The following is a 13,363-nucleotide window of genomic DNA, read 5'->3' as shown; positions in this document are numbered from 1 at the left end:
ACAACAACCACCCGAGCCACTGCCTGTTCACCCCGCTATCATCCAGAAGGCGAGGTCAGTACAGGTGCATCAAAGCTGGGACCGAGAGACTGAAAAACAGCTTCTATCTCAAGGCCATCAGACTGTTAAACAGCCATCACTAGCACAAAGAGGCTGCTGCCTACATATTGACTCAACTCCAGCCACTTAAATAATGGAGAAATTTATGTAATCAATTTATCACTAGCCACTTTATATAATGTTTACATGCCCTTCATTACTCATTTCATATGTATATACTGTACTCTATACCATCTACTGCATCTTGATGTAATGTATCACTAGCCACTTTAAACAATGCCACTTTATATAATGTTTACATACCCTTCATTACTCATTTCATATGTATATACTGTACTCTATACCATCTACTGCATCTTGCCATCTTGATGTAATGTATCACTAGCCACTTTAAACAATGCCACTTTATATAATGTTTACATACCCTACATTACTCATCTCATATGTATATACTGTACTCTATACCATCCACTGCATCTTGCCATCTTGATGTAATGTATCACTAGCCACTTTAAACGATGCCACTTTATATAATGTTTACATACCCTACATTACTCATCTCATATGTATATACTGTACTCTATATCATCTACTGCATCTTTCCTATGCCGTTCGGCCATCACCCATTCATATATTTTTATGTACATATTCGTATTCATTCCTTTACACTTGTGTGTATAAGGTAGTTGTTGTGAAATTGTTAGGTTATATTACTTGTTAGATATTACTGCACGGTCGGAACTAGAAGCACAAGCATTTCGCTACACTTGCATTAACATCTGCTAAATTTGATTTGATTTGATGCTACTACTTAAACACACCTGTCTGCATGCAGGTCAAACAAGAGTGTGTCTTACTTGTCTGTTACTCAGCATCACTGGTCTTCTGGGAGAGGTGTGTGTGTGTGTGTGTGTGTCTTACTTGTCTATCTGCTCCTCAGCATCGCTGGTCTTCTGGGAGGACTGTATGGCGTCTCCTTTCCCCATCACGCTGATGTCGCACTTCAGGTAACCTTTGACCCCGGTCCTGATGTCTGCCGGGTCCGTCAGCACCGCCCACTTATTGGTGAACTGGTGACCTAAGACAGGGACGCATATCACGTTCAAGTTTATTTGCTGTAACAAATCAATTGGGACATCTTGCTCACCAGAGCTCACGTTGAAAAACAAGCAAGAAAGTTAGCATTAGCGTTCAGTTAGCTTTTCAGCAATCCAGTCAGTTATGAAGGAGCACCGGACTGAAGCATGGGGGGACATAAAGGGGGGGGTGGTCGTTCTCTTACCAGGTTGTCTATAGACCGTTCCCACGTCCATCTTGAAGGAGCCCACACAGAAGCCTTTCATGATCTTGGTATGCATTACCTGGAGATGAGACAGACAAACTAAATATTTGAAGAGTTGTTTTTTTATTTTTATGGATGAGCAATGTATTTACTTACTGATAGTTTGATGACTTTGTCAAAAAAGCTCTCTTGATGGCCGTAATAATCAAACACGAAGTACTGTTTCAAAAAAGAAAGAGAATATATAGAGCAACAAGGAAAGATAATGATTATTAGTATTATTCCAATACCAACATCCGGTAACACTTCATTTTATTAAGGGTCCTTGTTACACTGTAATTCCATATGGAATTACAGTGTAACAGGTATTGTAATAATTCATAGTTACATTGTAATAACAACATGTGGTAATTGCAGTCTGTAATTACAGTGGGTGTAACAACGAATGCTTACTACCATGCTTGTTACAAATGTTAAAAGTTTCCTATAGCATCCCATTTTTCTAACCTTGACTAGCTTGCTAACTAAAGCTGACAAATTTGCCATGGTGGCTACACGCTAGCTAACAAGCTAGCTAACTAAAGCTGAGAAATATGCTATGGTGGCTACACGCTAGCTAACAAGCTAGCTAGCTAACTAAAGCTGAGAAATATGCTATGGTGGCTACACGCTAGCTAACAAGCTAGCTAGCTAACTAAAGCTGAGAAATTTGCCATGGTGGCTACACGCTAGCTAACAAGCTAGCTAACTAAAGCTGAGAAATATGCTATGGTGGCTACACGCTAGCTAACAAGCTAGCTAGCTAACTAAAGCTGAGAAATATGCTATGGTGGCTACACGCTAGCTAACAAGCTAGCTAGCTAACTAAAGCTGAGAAATATGCTATGGTGGCTACACGCTAGCTAACAAGCTAACTTGATAACTAAAGCTGACAAATATGTTATGGTGGCTACACGCTAGCTAGCTAACGTTAGCTGGACTTGAGTGTCATTATCTTCCCTGAACCTTGTTCTCACGGTATGAGTTACCCAAGGGTATTACGTTACTTGTGTCAACACACTATGAGTAGGGTTAGTTCCTTTTCAATCTAGCTAAACACAGATAAAATTTTAGTTTTAGCAAGCGGGTATTATTGCTAACTGGATAACAGTACAACTGGTAGCTAGGAAAGGCCTAGCTAGCTATAATGCCTTAACTAGTTGTCATGGTGATGATAACTAGGGGTAAGGTAGTAGAGTGACAATCCTAAATAGTAATCTATTCTTTTTTTTTCTTCTTTAACACAGATTCCCAACAAGATCTCATACTCCAGGATGGGAAAATGTTAACAAGAAAGAAGAAACAGACGAAGACAAGAGTCAGAGATGTCGTTTTTTTTCTATTGTTACTTGTAATGTTAAAAACGCAATAAAAATACAATCCCAGCTCTTTAGGCTACTCCTACTATAAGGTTACAGATATGAGTCACCACTAGAGTAGTTGTTTTTAAGTTATTGAATAGGCCTTTAGTTTTGTTTAATCTAATTCATTAAATCATTGATCTAACAATAAAAATCCTTATTATTTTGTCAGAAATGTAAGGTGTTTTTACATGTTGCAATAAAGTTGACAAAAGTAGAAGCTCATCTTTTGTTTGTAGGTATCTTCGCTTGGTAACGAGTATTATTATTTGACCCTGCTGGTCATTTATGAACATTTGAACATCTTGACCATGTTCTGTTATAATCTCCACCCGGCACAGCCAGAAGAGGACTGGCCACCCCTCATAGCCTGGTTCCTCTCTAGGTTTCTTCCTAGGTTTTGGCCTTTCTAGGGAGTTTTTCCTAGCCACCGTGCTTCTACACCTGCATTGCTTGCTGTTTGGGGTTTTAGGCTGGGTTTCTGTACAGCACTTTGAGATATCAGCTGATGTACGAAGGGCTATATAAATACATTTGATTTGATTAGTAAGTCATTATATAGAATCAACTTAACCCTTTTTAGTACATTTTTTTAGGTGCTTGTGCTAGCAAAAACATTGAGTGCAGATTTTGAAGAGTGCATTCACCGGTAGGTAATTAGAGTCTTTTGAGCCTCCAACCTTTGTAAACTCAGACACCCAGTGCATCTGTCCACCAGAGATTACAACCTTGTGACCGTTATTACTGAATCAGCTGAGAAGAAACTAAAACACTAAATTGGTGAATTTGTGCATTACAGATACCAATCGTACAACCCCAAGGTTGAAGGTTCACCTCATTGATGAAGGGGGCGTTGGTGCCCTCTTTGACGGTGGTCTGTTTCTTCTCGTCTCCTACCTCCATGATTACGCTAGGGTCAATATTCTCCCCCACCAGCTGTTTGGCCTCGGTGATGTTGATGGCAATCTGAAGGGGAGATCATCAAAATCACCTTTATTCGCCAAGTGAAATCGTTCTGCCAGCAATGGACAGATGGACTATAGACAGAGGAATGTACACATAATATACTTGCAGCATATACAATATGAATACAATACAAATTACACATGATAGGAGAGGACATTTACAGTTAAGAATATACAGATTATATCATATGAGGACAGAATTTTTGGGACAAAAGTTAGATGGCAATGTGTCCCAAACATCCAGTGGCTATTCCCTCAACACAGGAGATACAATATGAATCAGTCAACCAACCTGGAAAGTCTGTGGTCTTTTCTCACTGTCCAGAATCTTTGGTCGTAGTTTAGACCTGTGTGGAGTTATTAAATTGACATTATTACCATGAGTTATACAGTATGAGTTTATACGAGGCCTGGCGAAACAGGCAAACATTTTAATCTGTCAATTTTCAGATTTTGGGGATATTTTGCAACTGTAACTTCCATACTTTCATAAAATGTACAAATACATCGGCAATACTGTATATTAAATGATTGATTTGTATCGTTTTACCAAACTTCCGTCAACTACACATTCCATAAATGTTGTTCTTGTTCTCATGTTTCATGTAGAACTTCAACCTCTATTTTTAAAAACTCTCCATGTTGAATCATGTATCGTTCAGAAGCTTGTTTTCCTGGGGGGGCATATCGTTAGCTCGTCCATACATCGCGATATCCTTTTTAGACGTAGTGCTGAGAGATTAGTAATATCCGGTAACCTGATTGGTTAATAAAAGGCCTCACAAATGTTCAAGAAAATCTTGAAGAATATACCTACAATATGTGAATAGAAATAAGCGATATCAGTTAGCCAATGCGAGAAAAGCAGTGAATTAAAGAAAACAATTGCCTGTTAAGTCAGTGGCAGTACAGGTAGAGGAGGAAAAGGAGGTAGCCGGCAGAAACACGTCGAGAAGTAAATTAGTTGAGATGAAAATTGACAGCTGGCAACGATCAACTAGACAGCAGCCAGACAACAGTGGCTTTTATTCCACATGTCACAAATAAACCAACTTGTACATGATTTGCCGTTAAGTGTCTAAACACTGGACTGAAAATCACCATTGACCCCCATCAACCAGTGATTCTGTAACTCTGTCATGGTAGAATGTACACAGTGTGAAGGTGATGCACTTAGGAGTGTTTACACTTTCTCCAGGCTGCACGAGTGCTCCAGGGGAGATGTGCCATTGTCACGTCCTGACCAGTAAAAGAGGTTTGTTATTTGTTATTGTAGTTTGGTCAGGACGTGGCAGGGGTGTTTGTTTTATGTGTTTAGGGGTTTTTGGTTTATGTTCTATGTTAGTATATTTCTATGTTTGTTCTAGTATGTCTATTTCTATGTTTAAGTTTCTTGGGTTGACCTTCAATTGGAGGCAGCTGTTCCTTGTTGCCTCTAATTGAAGGTCCTATTTAGTAGGGGTGTTATTTTCCCCCCTGTGTTTTGTGGGTGGTTGTTTCCTGTTTCCTGTATGTTGAACCTGATGGGTCTGTTTTCGGTCGTTTGTTGTTTTGTTGTTTGAAAGTTTAATAAAAGTAATTATGAGCACGTCACACGCCGCGTCTTGGTCCCCATTAGACGTCCCGCGTTACAACCATTTAACATATCAGCATGTTTCTTTCTAGCCGAACAAACTTGGACATAGTTAAGCAGCTCTAAAGAAAATAAGCAAAATCCTAGGGATTCCTTCCTCGTGTCTCAAACTCATATCAGAGACATGACAGGAGAATGACAGGTAAAATAAAAAAGGGAGAGTGGCCCATTATTGTCAGGTGACTTGCTGTGTATAAATAATATGTATTTCCTTGCTCCAGAAAAATGTATTCAAAGTGAATAAAACAGAGTGATAGGAAAACATAACTATACATAGGGCCTACAGCGTGATAGGGCTGTAACCTACTGTGATTAGTGTGAAATTAGCTTTACATAAAGTAAACATGTGCTGATATTTACATAGGGTAAAATGCTGATATTTTAGTCCTGCAGTTATGACTGTAATGTCAACAGACATAAAAAGTACACAACAATACAACACAATACATTAAAACCTATGTTGTGATGTACCTCTTGGTCTGGGGTAGCTGTCTGACAGGTAGTGTTCCAGAAAGGCCAGGCTGACTATCGTCGGGGTACTGTCCTTCTAACAGACCAGTGACCTCAGCTTTACCCTCTGGCTCTGTACCATCTGGCAGGGCATGACACAAATCAATCAATCAATCAATCAATCAATCAATCAATCAATCAATCAATCCATTTTGATCAAGAGTAAAGGACATTGGCAAGGAAACCAGAATCAGAGGGGAGGTCTGGCCATACCAGCTAGAAGTTCAGCTATGAAAGTCAACATGTCATGATGTACAAAAGTAAAGTGACCCCATGAAGGTTAAATATCAGGAGGGTACACGATCACATGTGTATCCTTATTAATCCAAGAGTACACAATGCAATACTCCATAAATACAGAAGCACATGACTGTTTGATCAGGGTTAACTCCATTAGAGCCGACTGTATGGATATGGCTTAGGTGTGTTCATCCCAAATGGAAACCTATTCCCTATGGGCCCTGGTCGAAACTAGTGCACTACCTTATGGGCCCTGGTCAAAAAGAGTGCACTACATAGGGAATAGTGAGCCATTTGGTAAGCAGATATCTCCAATCACAATCTGCTCTTACTGTTTACAGTTGGATTGTTTGTTTTCAAGGCCGTACCTAGAGCTGCTTTATTGGCCAAGACAAGATCGGATGTGGTGACTCTCTTCTTCTTCTTCACTTTCAGCCCGAACATCCCCTTCCCCTTCCTGTAGACAACATTAGACATTAGACCCCTTACACTTCCTGTAGACAACATTAGACATTAGACCCCTTCCCCTTCCTGTAGACAACATTAGACATTAGACCCCTTACACTTCCTGTAGACAACATTAGACATTAGACCACTTCCTGTAGACAACATTAGACATTAGACCCCTTACACTTCCTGTAGACAACATTAGACATTAGACCCCTTCCCCTTCCTGTAGACAACATTAGACATTAGACCCCTTCCTGTAGACAACATTAGACATTAGACCCTTCCCCTTCCTGTAGACAACATTAGACATTAGACCCCTTCCACTTCCTGTAGACAACATTAGACATTAGACCCCTTCCTGTAGACAACATTAGACATTAGACCCCTTCCCCTTCCTGTAGACAACATTAGACATTAGACCCCTTCCCCTTCCTGTAGACAACAGACATTAGACCCCTTCCCCTTCCTGTAGACAACATTAGACATTAGACATTAGACCCCTTCCTGTAGACAACATTAGACATTAGACCCCTTCCACTCTCACTCATGAACAGCAATACACATAATACATTGGATACATACCAACACACATACAAGGAGGATGGTACCTGAATACATGAAGACAAGGCTAATTCATGTGATGGAATACTGCAGGAAGACCTGATATGTTTGTAAATCCTGTGATTCTCAACTTATTTTACTCAGCTAAATGGTGCACCTGGGTTCAACTAATCAAGGGCTTGATGATGAGGTGAGTAGTTGAATCAAAAGTGCTAGTGCTGGGCTGGAATAAACCTGTTCATCCCTGGGGGTACACCATTCTGGGCTGGAATAAACCTGTACATCCCTGGGGGTTCACCATACTGGCCTGGAATAAACCTGTACATCCCTGGGGGTACACCATACTGGCCTGGAATAAACCTGTACATCCCTGGGGGTACACAATATGGAATAAACCTGTACATCCCTGGGGGTACACCATACTGGGCTGGAATAAACCTGTACATCCCTGGGGGTACACCATACTGGGCTGGAATAAACCTGTACATCACTGGGGGTACACCATACTGGGCTGGAATAAACCTGTTCATCCCTGGGGGTTCACCATACTGGGCTGGAATAAACCTGTACATCCCTGGGGGTACACCATACTGGGCTGGAATAAACCTGTACATCCCTGGGGGTACACCATACTGGGCTGGAATAAACCTGTACATCCCTGGGGGTACACCATATGGAATAAACCTGTACATCCCTGGGGGTACACCATACTGGGCTGGAATAAACCTGTTCATCCCTGGGGGTACACCATACTGGGCTGGAATAAACCTGTTCATCCCTGGGGGTACACGTTACTGGGCTGGAATAAACCTGTACATCCCTGGGGGTACACCATACTGGGCTGGAATAAACCTGTACATCCCTGGGGGTACACCATACTGGGCTGGAATAAACCTGTACATCCCTGGGGGTACACCATACTGGGCTGGAATAAACCTGTACATCCCTGGGGGTACACCATATGGAATAAACCTGTTCATCCCTGGGAGTTCACCATGACTGGAATTGAGAAATCATTTTCTAACTAACATAGCAATTTGCAGAGGTTTTAAGATCTTACCTGTGCGTGGCTGGACTGCCACTGTGACCTGATGCATCCTTATCCATTTGGACAGGAAAATATGCCCAGGAGTCTCTGACGTACTGCCCACCCCCACACACACAGCTGATAGCTACGATATTAACACACTATCCCGATTCCTATCCTAATGCTAGCAATAACACCACGTTGTATTAAAATAGCACTCTCTGATACACTGTCTTACCAAAAGTGTCTGACTGCTCTCTGTCTCACAATACACTTTCCAGTTCCTCCTGTCCACTCAGCCAATCAGTCACTCTTGTATCCTCCCTTGTTTGACTTTCAGTGGTTTGAATTTCCTTCCTGCATAATTATCCTGCATATTGATATAATCCTGCTTGAGCCCCTCTTTCCTCAGTTCACATAGAGTAAATGACGGAACCAATGGGACAATGTTGAATCCTATAGCTTTCCCTGTTGAGTCTCTCTGTTGAGTCTCTCTGTTGAGTCTCTCTGTTGAGTTTCTCTGTTGAGTCTCTCTGTTGAGTCTCTCTGTTGAGTCTCCCTGTTGAGTCTCTCTGTTGAGTCTCTCTGTTGAGTCTCTCTGTTGAGTTTCTCTGTTGAGTTTCTCTGTTGAGTTTCTCTGTTGAGTCTCTCTGTTGAGTTTCTCTGTTGAGTCTCTCTGTTGAGTCTCTCTGTTGAGTCTCTCTGTTGAGTCTCTCTGTTGAGTCTCCCTGTTGAGTCTCTCTGTTGAGTCTCTCTGTTGAGTCTCTCTGTTGAGTCTCTCTGTTGAGTCTCTCTGTTGAGTCTCTCTGTTGAGTCTCTCTGTTGAGTCTCTCTGTTGAGTTTCCCTGTTGAGTCTCTCTGTTGAGTCTCTCTGTTGAGTCTCTCTGTTGAGTCTCTCTGTTGAGTTTCCCTGTTGAGTCTCTCTGTTGAGTCTCTCTGTTGAGTCTCTCTGTTGAGTTTCTCTGTTGAGTCTCTCTGTTGAGTCTCTCTGTTGAGTCTCTCTGTTGAGTCTCTCTGTTGAGTCTCTCTGTTGAGTTTCTCTGTTGAGTTTCTCTGTTGAGTTTCTCTGTTGAGTCTCTCTGTTGAGTCTCTCTGTTGAGTCTCTCTGTTGAGTTTTTCTGTTGAGTCTCTCTGTTGAGTCTCTCTGTTGAGTCTCTCTGTTGAGTTTCTCTGTTGAGTCTCTCTGTTGAGTTTCTCTGTTGAGTTTCCCTGTTGAGTCTCTCTGTTGAGTCTCTCTGTTGAGTCTCTCTGTTGAGTTTCCCTGTTGAGTCTCTCTGTTGAGTCTCTCTGTTGAGTCTCTCTGTTGAGTCTCCCTGTTGAGTCTCTCTGTTGAGTCTCTCTGTTGAGTCTCTCTGTTGAGTCTCCCTGTTGAGTCTCTCTGTTGAGTCTCTCCTGTTGAGTCTCTCTGTTGAGTTTCCCTGTTGAGTCTCTCTGTTGAGTCTCTCTGTTGAGTCTCTCTGTTGAGAGTCTCTCTGTTGAGTTTCTCTGTTGAGAGTCTCTCTGTTGAGTCTCTATTAAGTTTCTCTGTTGAGAGTCTCTATTCAGTCTCTATTCAGTCTCTCTATTCAGTGTCTCTATTCAGTGTCTCTATTCAGTCTCTATTCAGTGTCTCTATTCAGTGTCTATTCAGTCTCTCTATTCAGTCTCTCTATTCAGTCTCTCTATTCAGTCTCTCTATTCAGTCTCTATTCAGTCTCTCTATTGGAAAGTAGAACAATGATCTTGACATGTAGACAAAATTATCAGATTCAGTAAATATTTTCTAAATGTAGATAGGATTGGCCATAGAGGGCCGGTTTCCCGCATCCAGATTTAAGCCTGCGCTAAAAAAAAAAAAAAATGCATTTAAATAATGATTCTCTATTGAGCATACATTTTTGTCCAGGTCAAGTCTAAGCATAATCTGTGTCTGGGAAACCGTTCCATAAAAATACTTCTACAACTGTGCACTGCCTCATATTGACACATACTGCCTCATACTGCCACATATTGACACATACTGCCACATACTGCCTCATATTGACACATACTGTCACATACTGCCACATACTGCCTCATATTGACACATACTGCCACATACTGCCACATACTGCCTCATATTGACACATACTGACACATACTGCCTCATATTGACACATACTGCCACATACTGCCACATACTGCCACATACTGACACATACTGACACATACTGACACATACTGCCACATACTGCCTCATATTGACACATACTGCCACATACTGCCTCATATTGACACATACTGCCACATACTGCCACATACTGCCTCATATTGACACATACTGCCTCATATTGACACATACTGCCACATACTTTCACATACTGCCTCATATTGACACATACTGCACATACTGCCTCATATTGACACATACTGCCACATACTGCCACATACTGCCTCATATTGACACATACTGCCACATACTGCCACATACTGCCTCATATTGACACATACTGACACATACTGCCTCATATTGACACATACTGCCACATACTGCCACATACTGCCACATACTGCCACATACTGCCACATACTGCCTCATATTGACACATACTGCCACATACTGCCTCATATTGACACATACTGCCACATACTGCCACATACTGCCTCATATTGACACATACTGCCTCATATTGACACATACTGCCACATACTTTCACATACTGCCTCATATTGACACATACTGCCACATACTGAATCATATTGCCACATACTGCAACATACTGCCACATACTGCCTCATATTGACACATACTGCCACATACTGCCACATATTGACACATACTGCCACATACTGCCTCATATTGCCACATACTGCCACATACTGCCACATATTGCCACATACTGCCACATACTGACACATACTGACACATACTGCCACATACTGCCACATACTGCCTCATATTGACACATACTGCCTCATATTGACACATACTGCCACATACTGCCACATATTGACACATATTGACACATACTGCCACATACTGCCACATACTTTCACATACTTTCACATACTGCCTCATATTGACACATACTGCCTCATATTGACACATACTGCCACATACTGCCACATACTGCCACATACTTTCACATACTGCCTCATTTTGACACATACTGCCACATACTGCCACATACTGCCTCATTTTGACACATACTGCCACATACTGCCACATACTTTCACATACTGCCTCATATTGACACATACTGCCACATACTGCCTCATATTGACACATACTGCCACATACTTTCACATACTGCCACATACTTTCACATACTGCCACATGTACTGTACGTTGTAAGTAGGGAAGAAGGTGAAACAAACAACTTACTTGGGTTTGGGCTCCATTTGATTATTTTAGGGAAGGTTTGCAGTTTGTCTCTCAGTCTGAAGTTGGACAGTTCAAGCACACGGATAGGATATCGTTGTCAGACGAGGCGATATGAGCTAGAAGAACAGCGTCTAGAGATACTTGTAGCTGGAGTGATATTGGCTGGTGCCATGCTTCCTTCCTGAGAACAGAAAGTGCACTATATAGCTTGACTTTATGATTATTTGCTCATGAATCATTCTGATCTGGTTTTATCACTGGGAACTGCTTTCCTTTCAAAACTCCCAATTGTTTAAAAACAATTTCCCCCCCCCCAAGTGTAATTTGCATTTTACAATAAATAAAAGTATTCCTACCTGGTTGTTTACACTAAGACATTGTGAAACTATCACCTGTATTCTATAATTCAATGAGACGCTAAATTGGCAGCATTCCACCTGAAGATGTTTACACAATGTGTGGAACAGGATCCAGAAACTGGTAGTGAACACAACCCCTTTGGTAAACAGAGCTCGACTCACGTGCAGACCTGACGTTCTCCATCTGCATAGCGCAAACAAAGGTGTCACTCAAGGAATATCTGACATGTTAACATGAGGGACACAGAGAGGTTGTTTTGGCAACTTTATTGTCTGTACTATTTGAATGAATATACTGAACACAAATATAAACGCAACATGCAATATCCAAAATCCGCTGGTGAAGGTGCCGATTGGATGGTTTTAGACTTGTTGAACAAATGCTTGTTTGGTAGACTGCTCAGGTATGAATGTTGCAGCAGTGCAGCTTATGTTGGGGGAGGTTCTCCACCGAGAATGACCGCTTGGAGGAGATCTCTCTCTCTCTCTCTCTCTCTCTCTCTCTCTCTCTCTCTCTCTCTCTCTCTCTCAAAATTGACAAATTCAGATCGAGGTGTCGAAACGGTTCAGCTGCCACAAAAGCATCAGTGACCTCTGGAAATGATTTCCATGCACCCCAAGCTGTCTTTTTGCCCCTTTAGGTTTTTTTGCCCAGGTCACAACCTGTGAATACCAAAAACAACCCACAGCTTTATGGTTGGATAATCTTTGTTAAGATGGAAGAACAGCCCAGTAAGGAGGAGAATGATATCTTTATCCACTGTGTTCTGTACATGGAGGTAAGTGGATCTAGCGTTTAGTACCAACAGCGAGTTATCATTGATAGTTAGCCCCAAGTTGAATAGTCGCAGAGAGGTTTGGAAGAACGCAGTGGTGTCTTCCATCCGATAGCCGGGCGCCAGGTTCAGTCTTACAGAAACCTCTATGGTTCTTGCCGGAATCAACATGGCGGACTCAGTTCCCACCTTGCAAGCTTCAGGAATAATCTGCCCGGATGTCATTTGCACCGTGTCGAAAGACAAGGCGTGTTGGTCTGGCTGCGCCCAATCTTACCAAAATGTCCGCTCCCACATAGACTGTATGTGGGAGGTCTGCGACAACCAGTAGGTAGTGAGATACTTCCTTGGTTCCGATGCGGATCGATAGCGCACACACCTCTATAGCGGAGAGTGTTGTCTGTGGAGTTGTTCCCAGTGTAAGTCTGAACTTTTTCGGGAAACAAGGGAATGGCAGTTAGCCGTTTTCTAAATTGTGTTGAACATTTCCAAACTGATTGCGGATTTTTCCGACCAGCTTGCCATTATGGCATCCTCAACCATAGGTGGCGTGTGCCGAAACGGAACTATCGGAGGAGGTCGGTAAGTGTAGACTGGTGAATCACCCAAGCCACACAGGAAAACCTCATGTTCGGCTAAGTTCCGAGTTGAATTTGCCACCGATGGCGGACTCATGACCAAGTTCACCGGGGTTGCGTCAGTTGCTGATGTCAAACCCACGTCGTTGCTCAGGCACGTAGCCTTGGAAGAATGCGGT

The 13,363-nt window shown here is 42.0% G+C and overlaps 1 protein-coding gene across 1 annotated transcript in view; it reads right to left on the bottom strand.

Annotated features, from left to right (window-relative positions):
* fer1l6 (fer-1 like family member 6) overlaps positions 1–8,623 on the bottom strand; it is an 80,108-nt gene extending 71,485 nt beyond the window's left edge. The window contains exons 1-8 of the mRNA XM_045704928.1: positions 8,162–8,623; positions 6,459–6,547; positions 5,812–5,932; positions 4,000–4,054; positions 3,577–3,708; positions 1,499–1,561; positions 1,343–1,421; positions 982–1,138 (exon numbers count right to left, since the gene is read on the bottom strand). Of these exons, the coding sequence (XP_045560884.1) occupies positions 982–1,138; positions 1,343–1,421; positions 1,499–1,561; positions 3,577–3,708; positions 4,000–4,054; positions 5,812–5,932; positions 6,459–6,547; positions 8,162–8,208 (743 nt within the window). The 5' untranslated portion in view covers positions 8,209–8,623. The remainder of the gene's footprint in view (positions 1–981; positions 1,139–1,342; positions 1,422–1,498; positions 1,562–3,576; positions 3,709–3,999; positions 4,055–5,811; positions 5,933–6,458; positions 6,548–8,161) is intronic.
* Between the last annotated feature and the right edge of the window lie 4,740 nt (positions 8,624–13,363).

The sequence above is a fragment of the Salmo salar genome, chromosome ssa21, assembly GCF_905237065.1.
Source record: "Salmo salar chromosome ssa21, Ssal_v3.1, whole genome shotgun sequence".
Taxonomy (NCBI): Eukaryota; Metazoa; Chordata; class Actinopteri; order Salmoniformes; family Salmonidae; genus Salmo; species Salmo salar.
Note: the sequence above shows the minus strand (reverse complement) of the source record. Positions and strands in the feature narration are given on the sequence as shown.